This window comes from Rhinatrema bivittatum, chromosome 2 (assembly GCF_901001135.1).
Source record: "Rhinatrema bivittatum chromosome 2, aRhiBiv1.1, whole genome shotgun sequence".
Taxonomy (NCBI): Eukaryota; Metazoa; Chordata; class Amphibia; order Gymnophiona; family Rhinatrematidae; genus Rhinatrema; species Rhinatrema bivittatum.
Genome location: NC_042616.1, coordinates 40,509,190 through 40,528,973, shown reverse-complemented (window position 1 = coordinate 40,528,973; position 19,784 = coordinate 40,509,190). Strand labels below are relative to the sequence as shown.

At 43.6% G+C, this 19,784-nt stretch overlaps 1 protein-coding gene across 1 annotated transcript in view; it reads left to right on the top strand.

The window, feature by feature from the left end:
• The first annotated feature begins 12,572 nt into the window (after positions 1 to 12,572).
• Positions 12,573 to 19,784, top strand: part of LOC115085894 (zinc finger protein 665-like) — a 31,499-nt gene continuing 24,287 nt past the window's right edge. Inside the window, exons 1-2 of the mRNA XM_029592428.1 lie at positions 12,573 to 12,963; positions 16,136 to 16,262. Coding sequence (XP_029448288.1) covers positions 12,940 to 12,963; positions 16,136 to 16,262 — 151 coding nt within the window. The 5' untranslated portion in view covers positions 12,573 to 12,939. The remainder of the gene's footprint in view (positions 12,964 to 16,135; positions 16,263 to 19,784) is intronic.

The window sequence follows — 19,784 nt, the reverse complement described above, 5'->3', positions numbered from 1 at the left end:
TTTACTGTAAAGGAAAAAATACTTGCGCTTGCACAACGGAGGGAGAAAATACAGCTAGAGGGCCATGACATTCAGATATACGCTGATATTTCTCCCACTACTATTAAGAAATGCCAGGAAATAAAACCTGTCACCACTGTGCTGAATAAGGAAAACGTTAGATATCGTTGGCTTTTCCCGTTTGGAATTGGATTTACCATACAAGGCAAATCGTATAGAGCACAGGCGGTGCATGAAGCGGCTGGAATTCTTAAAGAACTTGGATTCAGCGTGTCTGACTTGCAAACCTCTTCTTCCCCCCGTGCTGAACACAAAGATGAACCTCGCTGGCAACGAATGGGAAAGGGGGGGGGGGGGGGAAAGGCTTCGTAGAACCCCTGACCCAGAAGTAGTGCCTGCGGCACCTACATGAACAGCTTCCAGTTGAACTTTGGATGAGATTGCTCATTGAACTGCTCTCTGCAGAGCTGGATGGCTAAACTAAAAATAAGTGGTTTATTTCCTGAATAAGAGGCTACCGGGACAGATAGTGATCGAGAAGCTGCCTTCATATCCCCATGTTTGGAAACGGGACCCAAGGGTTGATTGTGGTTCCTGCTGGGGTGGGGGGAGGAGGGAGGAGAGGGGCATACTTGGGACCTATCTTATAAGTCTACACCAGGTCTTCTTTGCATTAGATCTGTCTCCGCTGACCACTTCAGTTGCTTCTTTGCATGTGGACGTACTCCAGCTATGGATACGACTGGGTATATTTTCCTCACACCAAAGATATCTCTCTGACTAGATGGCGACCTTCAAACTAATGTCCTTTAATGTTAAAGGGCTGAACTCACCACGCAAGCGTAAACTCTTATATAAGGATTTACGTAGGGCGAATATTGCCATCGCTTTCGTGCAAGAGACACATTTGAAGAGACGCTTTGAACATTTAATGCGTTCCAATTATTATCCTCTCCAGTACTGGGCCGCTAGCGGGAGTGGGGATATTATTTCAAAAAGACTTTGCCTTTGAGTTAATTGAGTGTTTTTCTGATCCTATGGAGAGGTATCTTATGCTTATAATTAATGTAGCTGGAGAAAAATACACGATACTCAATATCTATGCCCCTAATGTGTTACAATCTAGGTTTTTTAATACCTTACTTTCTATGATACAATTGAAAATGGAAGGGCAGTTAATTATGGCGGGTGATTGCAATATCCCTTTAAATCCTGCTTCGGATACCTCAGGGGATAAAGGTTCTGTTTCAAAAAAAGATCGAACTACCTTGCTTAAATTCCTAACTCATTTTCAGCTAGTTGATGTGTGGCGATTCCTAAACCCTAAATTGAAAGATTATACCTTTTATTCTAAGCCCCATAACACTTATTCCAGACTTGATTACATTTTGGCGGATAAGGGGATATTACATAAAATGCTTAAGGCTTCCATAGACACCATCACCTGGTCGGACCATTCTCCCATTTGGGCTGAAATATCTTTCCCTAAATATGATAAGGGTCAGCGTTTTTGGAGGCTCAACGATAGTCTTCTAGACAATGAACCCTTCCTTAATCAATGCAGACAGGTTCTCACTGCATATCTCTCACTGAATAAAATCCCTGAATTATCCCCTATAATTATAAGGGATTGCTTAAAAGCAGTTATTAGGGGGACGTTTATTGCTCGCGCTTCATATGTTAAAAAAACGGAACTACAGGAGCAAAAGACCTTAGTAGCCCATTTATTAGAATTTGAACGTAAGCATAAACAAGACCCCACTAAAGAGTTAGGCTTGGCATTAGATTCTTGTAGATCACAGATTGGGGCATTAGATGCGACTAAAATTGCCTATGAGCTGGAACAAGTAGAACAGCTATACTTTGAGGGAGGCAATAAGGCGGGGAAGCTACTTGCTAACAAGTTGAGAGCCAAGCACTTGCAAAATATTATTACTAAAGTCAGAGATGAGCAGGGTAATATGCTCACATCAAACGACGATATTCGTCAAAGGTTTCTGCGTTTTTACTCAGAGTTATACAAACATTCGGGATGAATACAAATATTCGGGATGAATATTAATCCTGAAGATATTCCTGTTTTTTTACAGGATACTACTTTACTTAATCTACCGGAGGAAGCTCGTGAAATGCTTCATAAGGAAATTATGGAAGTGGAGGTTTTACAAGCCATTAAGCAACTTAAAACAAATAGGTCGCCGGGTCTGGACGGCTTTACTGCCAGATTTTATCAGTGTTTTGCTGGTGACTTACTTGCACCTCTAACCAACATGTTTAATGCTCTCCGAACGGAGGGTATTCTAAGCCCCAATATGAATGTGGCCAGAATTACGGTTCTCGCGAAACCAGGCCGGGACCCCACACAGTGCGGCTCCTATAGGCTCATCTCTTTGCTCAATATAGACCTCAAATTATTAGCCAAAATATTGGCCAACAGGCTTAATGTTTATATTGCACAGCTCATTTACCCAGATCAGGCAGGGTTTATCCCTGGCCGCATGGCATCTAATAACTTTCGGAAACTATTGAACTCTTTATGGTGGATCAAGCATCATAAGATTCCTTTTTTATTTATGGCCATGGATGCAGAAAAAGCTTTTGATTTGGTCCATTGGCCCTTTTTATTTCAAGTTTTACAAAAAATGAGATTTGACAGTTTTTTTATAAATTGGATTCAAAAGCTATATGATAATCCACGTGCCTGTATTAAAGTGAATGGCGGTTACTCCTCGTTCTTCCCGGTGGAGCGAGGCACTTGGCAGGGGTGCCCGCTCTCACCTCTATTATTTGCCTTATTTATTGAACCCTTGGCTCGGAAAATACGGGACTCTAATGAGGTTACTGGTATACATATGGGGAAATTTACATCTAAGCTAGCTATGTTTGCGGATGACGTAATACTTACCTTAACTGACCCTATACGATCATTACCAGCAGTTGTAGATATTATTAAATCTTATAGTCAGGTCTCTGGTTACTCCATCAATTGGGACAAAACTGAAATCCTGAATATTACTTTCAGGGATGAACAAGTGAGAGACCGAAAAGCTAGATTTGCTTTTTGGTGGGCAAAAGAAAAGATTAAGTATCGCGGAATTTATATCAGCTCTCATCAGGATGTATACAGCTTTAATTATCCACCTCTCATTACGAAGCTGTACAGAGAGATGGAGGAATGGAATCGCTACCACATATCCTGGCTGGGCCGTATCGCCACCTTCAAGATGAACATACTACCTAGGATTAGTTATTTGTTCCAATCTATTCCCTGTAATATTCCTACTGCCATCTTGCTAAAATGGCAGCGTAGAATTATGACATTTCTATGGCAGGGAAAACATCCTAGGGTGGCCCAAAAGGTTTTATATCAACCCAAGGAAAGGGGCGGTCTTGCTGTCCCCAATCTTTTAAGGTAACATGCAGCGGCCCAGCTGCGGGTTGTAGTAGAGTAGCACAGGACATCTTCCTGGACAATCTTGGAACAAGAACTCTCTGGGTCAATTCCACTAGCAAACCTACTTTGGCAGTCCCGTAGATTCTGACCCAAAATGGACAATTTATCAACCCCAATTCAACATACCCTACAAATTTGGCACAAATGGTAACCCACGTTTATGGGCGATAAGATTGGCTCCGTTAATTCTTCCCCATTTTATCAAAAGGATTTTTTAAAGGGTAGGGCTTGCTCAAGGCATATATAGCTATGGCCAATTATGGGAAAATGCTAACTGGGTAGAGTTCCCTACTTTACAGTTAAGATTTGAACTACCCCAGTCAAAACTCTATCATTATTTACAACTAAGTAGCTATGTACGCACATCTGGTATACAACTTGTTTTAGCTAAAACAGTAACTTTATTTGAAAATTACTGTAAGTCAGCAAAGTCCAAAGACTTATGTCAAAAATGTATAAATTACTTGTTCAGGGTATACAAATAAAGCCGGCATTTATCAACTCTTGGGAGTGTGATCTAGGATTCTCCCAAGGAGAGGACTTTTGGGATGAACTTTTCCTTACTGGTAGCAAAGGTTTGACATCTGCTATGCTTATTGAAAATAGTTTTAAAGTACTATACATATGGTATTTTACTCCCGTTAGGCTGCATAAAATATATCCCGCAACTCCTGACAGGTGTTGGAAGGGCTGTGGGGGAGAGGGGACTTTCTTCCACCTTTGGAGGGAGTGTACAGCTATTACACAGTTATGGAGGGCACTGGCCAGCTGGCTGACAGATATCACTCAAACAGATATTGTTCTTACACCCTCCGTAGCCTTATTGAATTCTGCATACCCTCAGGGGGATAGATCGTTCCAACAATTTATTAAACTGGTGGCCACTGCGGCTCGGTGTGAAATGTGTTTTTCACTGGAAAGACAAGGCCTTGCCTACGCTGGTTAAGATCCAATTCCGTGTTTCTAAGCTTTTTACTCTTAGTAAAATAACAGCCCACAGACGGAAACAACTGGGGTTCTTTCATCGTATCTGGAATCCTTATTTACTTTGGAGACAGAATCAGTCGGTTGCCTGAATTGTTCTTTTTCTTTTATATTCTGTACCAGAAAACATTTCAAAGAACCCGCTTTGACTTTAATTTATGTAGGATCCCAAGGGAATAGGGGGGTGGGGGGGGATTTAAAGAGGCAAACAGAGATCGAGTTACTTTATCAGTTTATTCATATTGTTGATTGTGACTCTTTGTACAATTATTATTACATTTTGTTCTTTGTTGTAATGTATATTCTGCTTACTCTTTCTCAAATAAAGTTTAAATTACACAAAAAAAAAGAATGGCATAGTTTGACATTTACCTATTTCATTTGGTAGGGAGCCTGGTTCTCATTCTCACATGCATTTCTCTCTCTCTCTCTCACACACACACACACACACACAGGCTCTCACTGTCACATGCTCTCTCTCATACAATCATTCATACACACAGTCTCTCACTGGGACATGCTGTCTGACTCACACACCCAGGCTCTCTCGCACTCCCACATGCTGTCTTGCTCAAGCACAATCTCTCACTGTCACATGCTGTCTCTCTCACACACACAGAGGCTCTCACATGCTGTCTCTGCAAACATTCAGGTCCTCACTCTCACACACAATCTCTCATCTCATACACGCACACACACACACCCTCTACAGACCCTCAGCCTCTCTCTCACCTCTGGGCCTCCTCTTCACGGGTCACCGCAGGATGGGCTCTGCAGCGGTCCTGATCTTCTCGGGCTTCGGTGGCCCTGCTACCGGGCCTCTTCCTATTCTCGGACTGCTGCGACTTGGGATTCGCAGCGGCCCATAAGCGCTGCTCCTCTTCTGCACGCGCTGAGGCTCCTCCTTCTTCCTGCCCGCGCGGCTCCGGCAACATTTTCTTCCGGGGCCGCGCAGGCAGGAAGGAGGAGGAGCATCAGCGCGTTTAAACACGACTTTTTTCTTCGGGCCGTGGTGATGTGAGCTCCACCACAGCCCTGCTGATCTGCCTGCGTGCTATGTGTCACTGCTCAGCCGCCAGTGGGATGAGGTCCACCGAGGGCCGCATGAGCCTCCCTGCGCCCGGGGGCATTGGCTCCCCTCGGGATACCACTGCTCGCGGCGCCCCCTAACACTCGACACCCTAGGCCCAGGCCTGGTTCGCCTAGTGCTTCCAGCGGCCCTGCCTCCGTGAGACCATCCAGGAAGAAGCACAGGGTATTTAGCAGGTGCTATAGGCCCTTTGCCAGACGACAGAGAACCAAACTGCAGTGAGGAGGGAGATGCTGAAGAGACTGCCCCCCTTCCAGCCGCAGCCACCAGTGGCTCCATGGCCTTTCATGGGGCCTTGGATGCCTTACCCTCCACCTTATGGGCCATCATACCCATGGATGGGACATCCCCATGCTGAACATCCCCCTGTGCCCCAGCCACTTGCACCTCAGCCTGCACCACCTTTTACCTGGATGCCACCTCACCAGGCGCCAGATCCGCCTGCACCAGCTGTCATGCCACCGCTACCACAGGCAGGGCTGCCTCCAGCTGAACGTTCCTGCAGCCGTGAACTTGAACTAACCATAAGCTCCTTTGCCCTCTGAGGGCAGCGTGAGCAGTGACAGAGCTCCACTGCGCAGGAACTCCTGGTTAGGGCAGCCTAAGCTCCCTGAAGCAAGAAAAAGAGGCCGGCCAAGGAAGCTATAGTTTATTTTGTTATTTATTTTGGTATAACTTTTTTTTTTTTTTAATTGCATTTTTATTTTCATATTCAAACATGACAAATGAATAGCCTGAGCTCAATAAGTAATTACAACAAGCATATTACATTATACTCAGGCAAGTTGAACATGTTTTTCCTCCCCATCCCCTCTCCCAAAATAATATGCTGATTACTATCAGTGAGATTCTGCAAGCTACAGAAAATCCTGCCTCCCTCAGTAAGTTCCAAACAAATTTTCCATCATTCTACATGCCCATTACTTCCCAGAACAAACTTACAGACAATAAACAAACTCTTTTCCATTTATAGAATGGGTCGTTTGATGCAACTTTTTTGTCAAAAAATTCACATTCACCTACGCAATGTCTTTCAATCAGCGTGCTCCTTTCTTGTATAGCCTGCCTTTGACTCATGCGATGTATCTCCTGCAATTGTGCCTGAGTCGGATCCTCTTCCTCCGCCTCCTCTTCATCCTGATTCTCTTGCTGGCCCTCCTCCGGAGGAGGCATGTGTCTGTTTGGTGCAAGGTTATGTGGCATACAGCAGGCTAGAAAGATCTGACTCTAAATGGCCTGTAAAGAAGGCATCCTCCTGATCGGTCCAGACAGCAGAAATGTGTTTTAAGTAAGCCAAAGGTTCGCTCTGTGACAGCCCTGATCTTGCAGAATGCCCTGTTGTAGTGACAGTCAGCTGCAGTCCCTGGGGTAGCTATGGGGATCATGAGCCAGGTTTTGAGTGGCTAGCCTCTGTCCCCTGTAGGGGGAGAAGCCACAGAAAAGCTGAGTTAGATATACCTTTTGTGTTATCTTAGCAAAAATATGCAGCACTCCCTATAATAGCTGAGGGAAAAGTAAGGGCCATGAAGCATGAACTGTTTCTTAAGACTGCATTCAATCATTATAATTATGATATTTTTCTCTCATAAAAGACATAATTATACACACTAATACACCTTGTCTGCCACCTGCCTTGACCATAGCCTGTGACCTGACCATCCTTGCCTGCCACCTGCCTTGACCATAGCCTTTGACCTGACTATCCTTGTCTGCCACCTACCTTGACCATTGCCTGTGATCTGACTAGCCTTCCTTCCACCTGCCTTGACCATAGCCTTTGACCTGACCATCTTTGTCTGCCACCTACCTTGACCATTGCCTAACTATGGAACCTCTCCTAGCTTTCACCAAAGACTCTCACCTAAGTCCTGCTGGCTCCTGGAACCCAAAGGCTCGACCCATGGGGAAAGGGGCTGGTATAAGTGAAGCTCCAGCTCAGTTTCCATCATCTTCTGCCAGTTGGCAGTGAGGACCTAGTGGGCCCCACCAGTAGGTGGCATCAACCTCACTCCAGCACAAGGGTCCATAACTAACACTTCTCTCATGTTCTCTGTAGAACAGAAAGAGTTGGGTTGAATTAGGGAGCAGAGTGGCTGCTCTCTTATTTGTCCGCACCAGCTCACCCACTCTCCTCCTTGGGAACTTTAGATTGTCATGGATTGGGGGACAGCGCAGAAACTTTAACTCCTCACACACACATATATACAGGCACACCGGTGCAGGCATAGGCACTGTCTCTTACATGCTTATGCACAGGCATTCTCAGAAACCCAGACAGACATCCTCTCATACACATGGCACTCTCTCATACTCAGGCACTCACTCTCACAGAGCCAGTCTTTTGCTCTCTCACACACATTTTGGACCTCTTTCTGTCATCGGCTATACTGCAGGACCTCTTCATCTGCTGTCAGGTCTGTGGAAATGCCAGCGGCATCACAGGTCCTCTTCATCTGCTGCTGGCTCTGGGGAAACGATGATGCCACCATAGAGCCACTTCATCTGTCGATGACTTGAAGGAAATGCTGGTGGCACTGAAGAGCCTCTTCTTCCACCACAGGATGTCACTTTTGCTAGCAGGGAGTGGGAACCCTAGCAGCATGTCACTTCTCCGTGCTGGTGCAGGACCTTCCTGCTGGCAACAATGGCACCCTCCCCCTGTTGTCACCCGAGATGGAACACCCCTCTCCCCCCCCCCCCCCCCCCTTAGTATGTCACTGAGTATCTCATCATGTGGAAGCACTTTGGGCCAGAGGAAAATTCTTGGGAACCTGCCATCAACCTCACAGCACCTCTCCTGGTAAAGGACTTCCATACACGTTTTCCCTCCAAACCCAAACCTCAGACCCTGAGGAGGGGGCTTAGAAGAAGGGGTACTGTTACAATTGATGACTTGCGGAAAGATCATGTGAGCTGGTGCGCTCAACTGATACCACCCGACCGGTCCAGCATGGCCACTCCATGAAGTCAACAATGCTGCTGCTCTACACGGCTGGGAACACCATCGGCCTCTTCTGATTGTCCCCCAAGTGTGTGCGTGCATGGCACGCACCATCTTAAAGGTCCTGTGGCAGGAAACCATCCCTCCGGTGCTCCCTGATGACATCACACAGCCAGGTATTTAAACCCGGCCATGCAACACCAAGGTGCCTCCGCAATGGGTCAACTACCTCCTGGTAGTATGATTTGCTGCTTCTGACTGTGTCATCAGTCTTGCCTTGCCTCCAGAAGCCCATGTCTTCAGACTTGCCTTGGACTGACCTCAGTTCTGACAATATCCTGTGACCTGACCATCCTTGTATAGTGGGTTTTGCTATATGTACCTTGCAGTGGGTGTTACACAAAGAAACTAGGAGAATAACATAACACTGATTATGACTTTTGTGAAATAATGAAAAACTATATTTTCCTAAATAATATGTGTATAGAACAGGTGATTATGAGAACACCTGAGACAAATAACAAAACAAACATATACAATACTGAATATGCTGAATCTGTTTCTGTTCAGCTCTGGTCAGCAGTCCCCGTCCCCCCCCAGCCCACCATGCATCTGTGTTATGACCTTGGCTTGTGCATGCTCAGAACAATTCTCTTTGTTGTAACTCCTAAAGTATTGCCAAGCTACTGATAAGAAAAAAACACTGCGTATGTCCTCCAAGATGGTGGACTTCCCTGTCTTCATTCACTGCTTCTAATTGCCATATTGTGAAACACCCCAAAATAACCAGATAAGGAAATGAATGTGTGTGTCCCAAAAGATAAAGTATCCATGAAGGCCTGGGTAATTGTCAAATGTTTCAGCACTCAGATTTTGCTGAAACCACTTATGCTATACTTTTACTGATAAAGCCAAGTAGGAGTTAAATCTTAACTCTTACTATGCTAGCTGGCCCCAAGCAAGTAGCATTCATATTTTTGTCTTATCGCCATTTTGTGTTCAGTACTGCTCATGTGTGTGTGTGTGTGTGTGTGTGTGTGTGAGTGCGAGAGGAGGGAGGCAAGAGGCCAGTGGTGGCAAAGAGGAGTGGGGTTTCGAATCTCCACTTCTCTTTGCTGCTGCTGCTGCTTGCCAGAGGTAGAAGTTGGGGCTGTGACAAGGGGCGGGAGCGAAACAAGGCAGAAGGTGCCTAGGGCGCCTAATCCCCTTGCACTGGCCATAAAGGATAATTTTCCAGTAAGGGGGAATTAATGACCATCAGGGGGGAAAGGGGGCTTGAGAGCTACCATGAATTGGGGGTAAGACTTGGAGGCTTTATGACCTCTGTGGGGAGATGAAGACCACTAGAGGAATCATGGATGGAGCAGACCTTGGGATGGAGAACAGAATCACTAGGACAGAAAGAAGGAGGATTGAGAGAGGGCCCCATTCTCTCTATTTTTCTCTTCCATGATTTAGTGACCCCCATCCACAATTTTGAACAGTGTTTCACCTGCCAGTTCTTACTGAGCATTGGTGAGCAAAGAATGGCTGGGGTGAAGACTCATTGGGATGAGGAATAAAAATAAGTGTGTGTGTGTGTGTAAGAAGCTCCCAGTCCTTCTCCCACAGATTTATTTATTTAAAAACTTTTCTATACCGTTGCTAAGTTATATACCATCGCAACGGTTTACAAACAGGCACATAGACTAAGGTTGGTAAATCTAGGATATTCTAACAAGTGTCAATAAAGTTCGGTTACAATTTCATAAATATAATCATTATTTGAGTAATGTTGGTCAAGTCCAGGTATATTATTGAGTTACTATCTCTTTGAGATATTATTTCTTAAATGTAGGATTGAGTAAATTCATTCTCATCTGCATTACTCTGTACTTTCATCCTCTACCCTCCACACTCTTTAGTGAAGACTTTTTTAAAGAGCCATGTTTTTAAATTTTTCTTAAAAGTTTTGAGATTATTCTGTAATCTGAGTTCAGGGGGCATCGTGTTCCATAGTATGGGCCCAGCCAATGATAAAGCCCTTTCTCTCACTTGGGTTAATTTTGCTGACTTTACTGAAGGGATTGTTAGTAGTGCTTTGTTTGCTGAGCGGAGGTTTCTTTGTGGAATGTGTACTCGTAAGGCTGTGTTTAGCCAGTCTGCTTCTTTATCATATATTAGTTTGTGTATGGTACATAAGGCCTTGTATTTTATCCTGTATTCGATGGGTAACCAATGTAAGTCTGCTAGAGTTTCGGTTATATGGTCCCTCCTCTTTTTTCCCGTCAGTATTCTGGCTGCAGTATTTTGAAGTATCTGGAGTGGTCTTATTGATGTGCTTGGGAGTCCTAGTAAGAGTGCATTGCAGTAGTCAGTGCTGGAAAAGATAAGTGTTTGCAATACTGTTCTGAAGTGGGCGGGTGTGAGTATTGGTTTCAATCTTCTGAGGACCATAAGTTTTGTGTAGCCTTCTCTTACTTTTATAGATATGTGTTGCTTCAGGTTGATTTTTGGGTCCATTGTTACTCCCAGATTCCTTACTTTTTCGGCTAGCTCAATTTTTTGGTTATTTCTTATGGTTATTGGTGTTTGAATGATTTCAGTATGTTTTCTCTCTAGGTGAAGGAATTCAGTTTTGTCAATGTTGATGACCAGTTCCATTTGGTTTAGTAGTTGTTTAATTATGTCTAGGTACATGTTGGCTAGACTTAATGTATTTTCAATTGTGTCGTCTATTGGTAGAATTAATTGAATGTCGTCTGTTTAAGTTTAATGTATTATCCCTAGGCCTGCCAGCAGATGACATAAGGGTAGCATATATATGTTAAAGAGGGTAGCAGACAGCGCTGAACCCTGAGGTACTCCTGTTTCAAGTTTAAATTTTTCTGATGATTTTTTTATCTGGACTCAAAAGAACCTGTTGTTTAGGTAGGATCTGAACCAGTTTATTGTTTTGTCACACCTTGGCCCGACCCTGCTCCTCCCACCTCTGCCTACAGCTCCCCTTCCCCCAATTCCCACTCCACAGTTCCACTTGTTTTATCTACAAATTAAGCCCTGCCCACACAATCCTCCTTCCACCCCATTTCTAATCTCTCTTCCATCCCCTCCCTTATCCTCCCTGAATCCCCCATTCCTCCTTCTCCCTCTGACCTCTTCCAACTCTTATTTCTATACCCCTCCTGCCTAACATTCCTTCTTTTCTCTCCTCTCTTCCCATTTCCAAATCCTTCCCCTACTTCCTCCCCAGCCGCAAAGAACTCTTTTCCTCTAATAAAGAATCAAATAAATTAATTGGACACATATGTCAGAAAACAACTTTATTTCTATAAAGTTTAAAAATGCATTATTTACATTTTAAATATAGGCAAATTCTGCACATTTGCCACATAATTACTTCAGAATTAAAAAAAAAAATCTGAAGCAGGAGCTCTGCCTGTAGCTGTCTGGGAGAGAAGGGGCTGATGCAGGAAGCAGAGGATGAATCATAGCAGAGTCCTGTGTGCACTGCGATGGGCCCCCTTGCTGTACACGGCCAGGGCGGCTGCCCCTTTTGACCAGAGGAAAAAGTGGCCCTGGACAGTGTCATAGTACCCACACAACCTTACACCTATGGACAGTTATGCTAGAGCAAGGAAGCGATGTATGTTCCTACAACTTTCCGAAGCCTGGCTGCTGAGAGTCACCTGGGTCACTGCTAGCCCTGCTGTTTCAACTTCTAGTTCTGTTTAGATCCTGCGATAAAACAACTTTCCGTTTACACCCTGCACTGTGGTTCCTGTTCTAGTATTTCCTCAAGCCGCCAGTTTCCTAGAAAACAAACTAAAATCACCAGTCCGTGCTCACTATAAAGCACTGCTCCACCCTTTCTGATGTCATCAGTCTGCGCCCTCTATGTACAGCTGTACCCGCTCCTTTTCAGATGTCATCAGTCTGCGCCTTCTATGTACATCTCTACCCGCTCCCTCTCTGATATCATCAGTCTGCGCCCTCTATGTACAGCTCTACCCGCTCCCTTTCCGATATCATCAGTCTGCGCCCTCTATGTACAGCTCTACCCGCTCCCTTTCTGATGTCATCAGTCTGCGCCTTCTATGTACATCTCTACCCGCTCCCTTTCTGATATCATCAGTCTGCGCCCTCTATGTACAGCTCTACCCGCTCCTTTTCTGATGTCATCAGCCTGCGCCCTATATACTACTCTATTCTCTCTCTCTCTGGTGTTACTAGCCTGTGCCGAGCTGCAAGAGAAGCTGCTGTGTGTTGGAGACAGGCAAAAAGAGTCTTTTTTGCTTTCATTCTTTTATTTGCAGATTAACAGCTGGAAACCAAAAAGCGCCTACCCCAAATAGCTTCTGCCTCTCCCCTCCTGTCCCTGTAACAGCCCCAGAGCTACACTGCAAGAGGTGAAGACTCAACTCTTCCCCAGACAGAAAAATAGCCCCTAATTAATTTCTATTCCTGAAAGCAGCAAAAGCAGAGAGGAAAATGCCTGCAGGAACTTCTGCTCAGGTAGGAGATTGCCTCCAACTTCCTGTGCTCTCTGTACAAACACTGCTGAGACATTCTTGACTTTAATATTTTATTTCTTTAGATGTAGCGCACTCCTTTTTATCGGCACATTTATGTGAATTGCATTCGGGTACAAATTTAGGCTCTTATGTAAAAAGCTGAAATCTAGAACCTCCAGGGTAATTTTGTCTGAAATGTTCCCTGTTCAATGCCCAGGACCTCGCAGGCAGAGCTCCAGAATCTCAATCAGGCCGATACAGTATGCGATTGAACGCGTGTTTTGGACACGCTATTACCCTTTACTGAATAACCCCCTGAACCTAATAGCGCCCACAACATGCAAATGCATGTTGATGGCCCTATTAGATATTCCCATGTGATACAGAAAGTAAAATGTGCAGCCAAGCCGCACATTTTACTTTCAGAAATTAGCGCTGGGCACCAGGAAAGTGCACAGAAAAGCAGTAAAAACTGCTTTTCTGTGCACCCTCCAACTTAATATCATGGCGATATTAAGACGAAGGTCCCGAAAGTTAAAAAAAAAAAATAGAAAAAAAAATTTGAAATAGGCCCGCAGGTCAAAAACCGGATGCTCAATTTTGCCGGCGTCCGGTTTCCGAACCCGTGGCTGTCAGCGGGCTCGAGAACCGATGCCGGCAAAATTGAGCGTTTGCTGTCAAACCCGCTGACAGCCACCGCTCCTGTCAAAAAAGAGGCGCTAGGGACGCACTAGTGTCCCTAGCGCCTCTTTTTACCGCCGGGTCTAATTTAAATAAATTAAAATATTGTATCGCACGCACAGGAGAGTGGCCTGTGTGCTCACCTGCTCTTCCGCGATTTTACTGTATCGGTCCGAATGTGTGGATGAGACGATAGTGCAGGGAAGAGGGAATTAGTTTTGTTAGGAACTAGGCAACCTTTTGGGGAAGGGGGAGCCTGTTCCAAAAGGAGATAGAACAGCAATCTTCAAAGAATATTAACATTACAGAGGAATTAGAGCATCCCGATAGAGGGGTTTCATTAAAAGCAATAATTGCCCATGTGCCTATAAGTAAAGAACCATTGAGTTAAAAGATTCCAAAAATACTCTTGTCAAGTGATAAGCAGATTAATTCCAACAAAAAACATACTTTGAAATATCTGTATGCTAATGCTAAGTAGGATGGGAGAATTCAAATATCATTGGCATCATTGGTGGAAGGAGGATAACCAATGGAGCAATGTGATTCCAGGGTACAAATGATTTCGCAATGATAGGATGGATCAAATTAGTAGAGGGACAATGCTATATGTTAAAGAGGGCACAGAGTCAAAAAAGATAAAAGTTCTACAGAAAACAAAATGCATTGTAGAATCTTTATGGATAGAAATTTCATGTGAGAAGGGGAATAGAATAACAGTAGAGCTGTACTACCGTCCAATTGGCCAGAATGAACAAACATGATAAAATGTTAACAGAAATTAGGGAAAGCTAAAAAAAATTGGCAACATAGTAACAATGGGTGATTTCAATAACCCAGTATTGACTGGGTGAATGTTACATCAGGACATTCTAGAGAAGTAAAGTTCCTATATGAAATAAATGACTGCTTCAATGGAGCAGCTGGCACAGGAGCCAAAAGAGGGAGAGCTATTGTAGACCTAATTCTTAGTGGAAGACATTTATTTATTTGAGTTTGTTTGTTTGTTTTTTTTAGTTGGGGCCACTTGCAATAGTGATCATAACATGATCAAATTTGACTTGATAACTAGAGGGTGGACGATAAGGAAATTAACAGTGATAGCATTTAACTTTCAAAAGAGAGACTATAAATAAAATGAGAAAAATGTTTAGGAAATGTTGAGCAGCTGCCAAGATTAAGAGTTTGCATCAGGCATCAATGTTGTTTAAAAATACCATCTTGGAAGCCCAGACCAGATGTATTCCACACATTGAAAAAGGTGGAAGGAAGGCTAAATGACTGCTGACATGGATAAAAGATGAGGTAAGAGAGGCTATTCTAGCCAGAAGATTATCTTTAAAAAAATGGAAAAGGGATCCGAATTAAGGAAACAGCATAAGCACTAGTTGTAAACCACTGATAAGAAAGGCAAAGACAGAATTTGAAAAGAAGCTTCACTTGGAAGTAAAAACTCGTATAAAAAACTTTTTCAGGTACATTCAAAGAAAAAAGGGGTTTGAGGGAGTCAGCTGGACCATTAAATGATCAAGGGGTAAAAGGGACACTAGGGAAGGACAAAGTTATAGCAGAGAAATTAATTATCACTTCCTTGCATGGATATCTGCCTTACATCTTCCTCCTGAGAACATGACAGCTATCTAGTTTACCTTCCAGTTGATGAGCAATGTTTTGAATTGAAAATCTGCAGAAATGTATTTCTGTTCGTCTGGAATATATTATTATATGTTGTCATTTTTTGTTCGGTTCTCAATTAAAAAAAATAATTATTGGGATTGTTGACATGTTCTAGAGTTGCAATGTTTATTTGTCTATCCAGTTATGGGGTATCCATCCCAGGGGCTTAGTTTGCCCAGTTGTTAAGTTATCTTGGCTTGGGTACAGGTCAATACTGAGGGACTGCAGGTGGCACTCTTGGATATATGGCAGTGTTTTGTTCTCTACCTCCATCTGCTGCTAGGGATGAATAAAACTCACTTGTCTGGACTGATCTGTGGTATTACAGGAACGAAAATTAGCAGGTAAGAACCAATTTTCCAATAAAAGTGAGGACTGATACCTCAGATCAAATAATACAGAAATATGTAAAAAATAATAAGTATAAGCTAATACACAAAAAGGGTTTGAAACTCTGCCCCAGAAGCTTAAGATGAACATTGCCTCTCTCTACAAGTCCTTGCATGCAGTGGGGTGAATCCAGGACTGCATTGACCCTGCTGGGGGAATCTGGAGCCAGTTAGCAACCCTGTATCATCCTGATCTGGTTCTTAATGTTATGTGACTGTGAATTATCAACACCCAGAAACCTTTCCCTTTGCCCTACTTAATCCCAGGGCTGGGAGGTCTCCTGAAATATAATCCTGCTCAGGGATGTGACTGTGAATTATATACACTCAGAAACCTCTCCCCCTCCCTGTTGAACCCCAGCATTGTGAAGTCTCCTGATGGAGGGGATGCAGAAGGTGCTGAGTGTGGAAGGGTTTGTGTTTCAGGTCCCAGTAACCTTTGAGGACATCGCTGTCTATTTCTCCCAGGAGGAGTGGGAGGATTTAGAGGAATGGCAGAAGGAGCTTTACAAGGAGGTGATGAAGGAGAATCATCAAACTCTGAGCTCACTGGGTAAGAAGATAATTTTACAGTTTTATTAGCTGTCCTGGGATATTGTTTTAATCTTAAAGGCAATTCTGAGTGAGAGTTTCCAGATGTGATTTGGTTAAAACAAAAAAAAAAAAAAGTGACAGTGTGCAGTAGAGATTGCTTTGCACTCTTATAGCAGTACATATGTGGTGTGTATACTCTGCTTTTCCAGTGAAACTACATTTCTCAGGGGCTTTTGCCTGCTAGAAGCCATGCCCCTTCCATGGGGACACCGACTTTCTACTAAAGCCAGGCTGATGAAATGCCTGTCTTCAGGCAGGCCCCTTTGTGCACCCCTGGAGATACTGGGTTGTACACTGGAGTTGTTTGTTGTCATTTTATTTCTTTGTTGTGGTGAGTGTAATTTTATATTGATTATGCTTCTTGTTATATTTGATGATTTTATTAAGTATCTGCATCGTATTGTTGTCTGTAACAGGGTGAGACAGTTTTACAGGTTTCTGTTTGCCTCTTTCGCTCTCTTTCTTGTTAGTTTATATTGTGTATGGGAAGATGAATGGGCGTCGTAGACTTTGAGGGACCCATCACTGTTACATCTGGCATAAAATGTTTCAATCCTTGTTCTACTGAAAAGCATCAATCAGGTCCTCGTATACCAGGGTTCTCACATACTTGGTTTGTAACCCGTGGCCATAGGTTAAATGTGAGTCTATCCTATCCATTGGTACAAAAACATAAGGACATAGGTTTTGCCATGCTGGGTCAGACCAAAAGTCCATCAAGCCCAGCATCCTGTTTCCATCAGTTGCCAATCCAGGATACAAGTACCTGGCAGAATTCCTAAGTTCAATAGATTCCATGTTGCTTATCCCAGGGATAGGCAGTGTGTTTCCCCAAGTCTACCTTAATAATGGTTTATGGACTTTTCTTCAAGGAACTTATCCAAATCTTTTTTAAACTGAGCTACACTAACAGCTTTTACCATATCCTCCAGCAACAAATTCCAGAGTTTAATTATGCATTGAGTAAAAAAGTATTTTCTCCTATTTGTCTTAAATGTATCACCTAGTAACTTTATTTATTGCATATCCTCTATGCAATAAATAAAGTTACTTTATGTACTTTATGAAAGCATAAACAAGTGATTTGTTTTCATCCATTCCATTCCACTCATTATTTTATAGACCTCTATCGTATCTCCCCTTGGTCATCTCTTCTCCAAGCTGAAGAGTCCTAACCTTTTTAGACTTCCCTCATAGGGGAATTGTTCCATTCCCTTTATCATTTTGGTCGCCCTTTTCTGTACCTTTTCTAATTCTACTGTACCTTTTTTGAGATGCAGTGACCTGAACTGCACACAGTTTTCAAGATGTGGTCTCATCATGGAGGCATTACGATATTTTCTGTTTTATTCGCCATTCCTTTCCTAATAATTCCTAGCATTCTATTTTCTTTCTTGGCTGCCACCACACTCTGGGAAGATGATTTCAACATATTATCCAGGATGACGCCTAGATCTTTTTCCTGGGTGGTGACTGCCAATTTGGAATCTTGCATCATTTAACTATAATATGGGTTCCCCTTTCCTATGTGCATCACTTTGCACTTGTTTATATTAAATGCCTGTAAGGATAGTGAAGCCTTTGCGCTGCGGTGAGGTTGGCACTGCTCGACTGGAGAACCAGCTAGGCCCCTGCTAGCAGAAGGCAGACATGCTGATGCTAGGACTAGTCTTCACCTGGACCAGCCTCTTCCCTTGCAGATTGAGCCCTTGGGTTCTGAGGCTGGCAGGACCTAGGCAACGGTGATCAAAAGAGAAAGTCCAGAGACGGGCCAAGAGTCAGGGCAGGTAGCAAGCAAGACGGAGTCAAAAGTCCAAGCTGAGATCAGAACCGGAGGATCAGGTCAAGACAGACAAGACACAGAGGCACAAGACAGACAAGACAAGGTCAAGGCAGGGGGACAGGGCATGGGCAGGAATAGAACAAGGCGAGGCTAGACAAGGCAAGGCTGGGTGAGACTAGGCAAGATGATGCAAGGTAAGGCTGAATGAGACTGGAACACGGAGCCACACACACTGCTCTTAGCAGGAGGACCAATTGGAAAGGCGCTGTGACATGGGATGTCCAGGCTTAAGAGGCAGCCTCCCCTGACATCATCAGCCAGCGCCACCTGAGCCATTCCCGCTGAGGGCCCTCTTGAGGGGCAAGAGCGTGCACGGAGATGGCGGCATTTGACCGAGAGGAAGTTGAGGACGGCCTCGGGAGGGTTTGGTGGCTTTTGGCGGCATTTCTGCCACGCCTGGGTCTGCCAGTATCTTGCGGTGAATACTGCCGGTCACGGGATGACCCTGCAACCGGCAAATGTAACAATTCCATCTGCCATTTGGGTGCCCATTCTCCCAGTCTGCAAGCTCCTCTTGCGGTTTCTCACATTCCTCTTGTGATTTTAACAACTTTGAATAATTTTGTATCATCAGCAAATTTGACCATCTCGCTCGTTATTCCCATCTCTAGGTCATTTATAAATATATTAAATAGCAGCGGTCCGAGCGCAGATCCCTGGGGCACTCCACTAGTCACTTTTCTCCAATGAGAAAATTGACTGTTTAGCCCTACTCCCTGTTTTCTATTTTTTAACCAGTTCTTAATCTATAATAGAACATTGCCTTCTATCCCATGACTTTTGAATTTCCCTAAGAGTCTCTCATGAGGGACTTTGTCAGATATTTTCTGAAAGTTCAGATACACTATATCAACTGGCTCACCTTTGTCCACATTTTTATTCTTGCCTTCAAAAAAAATATAGCAGAGTAGTGAGGCAAGACTTCCCTTGGCTAAACCCATGTTAGGCTTGTCCCATTAAACTATGACTATCTATATGTTTAGCAGCTTTGTTCTTTATAATAGTTTCAGTCATGTTTCCCATCACTGATGTCAGGCTCACTGATCTATAGTTTCCTGGATCACCTCTGGAACCCTTTTTAAAAACTGGTGTTACACTGGACACCCTCCAATCTTCAGGTACCATCAGCGATTTTAATGATAGTTTACAAAATACCAATTGCAGGTCCGCAATTTCATTTTTCAGTTCTTTCAGCACTTTGGGATGTATACCATCTGATCCAGGTGATTTGCTACTCTTTAGCTTGTCAATTTGCCCTGTTACATCTTTCAGGTTTACTGGGATTTGTTTAATTACCTCTGAATCATCACCTTTAAATATCATTTCTGGAATGGGTGTCATCCTTACGTCCTCCTCAGTAAAAACTGAAGTACAGAAATCCATTTAATCTCTCTGCTATGGCCTTGTTCTCTATTAGTGCACCTTTTAACCATCAGTCAACTAATGGTCCAACTGATTCCCTTGCAGGCTTTTTGCTTCGAATATACCTAAAAAAAAATGTTTTTTTTCTGAATTTTTGCTTCTTCTGCCAAGTTTCTTTTCAAATTCTGTCTTAGCCTTCCTTATCATTGTTTTGCATCTAACTTGCAAGGGTTTATGCGGTTTCTTGTTTTCTTTGTTTGGATCCCCTTTCCATTT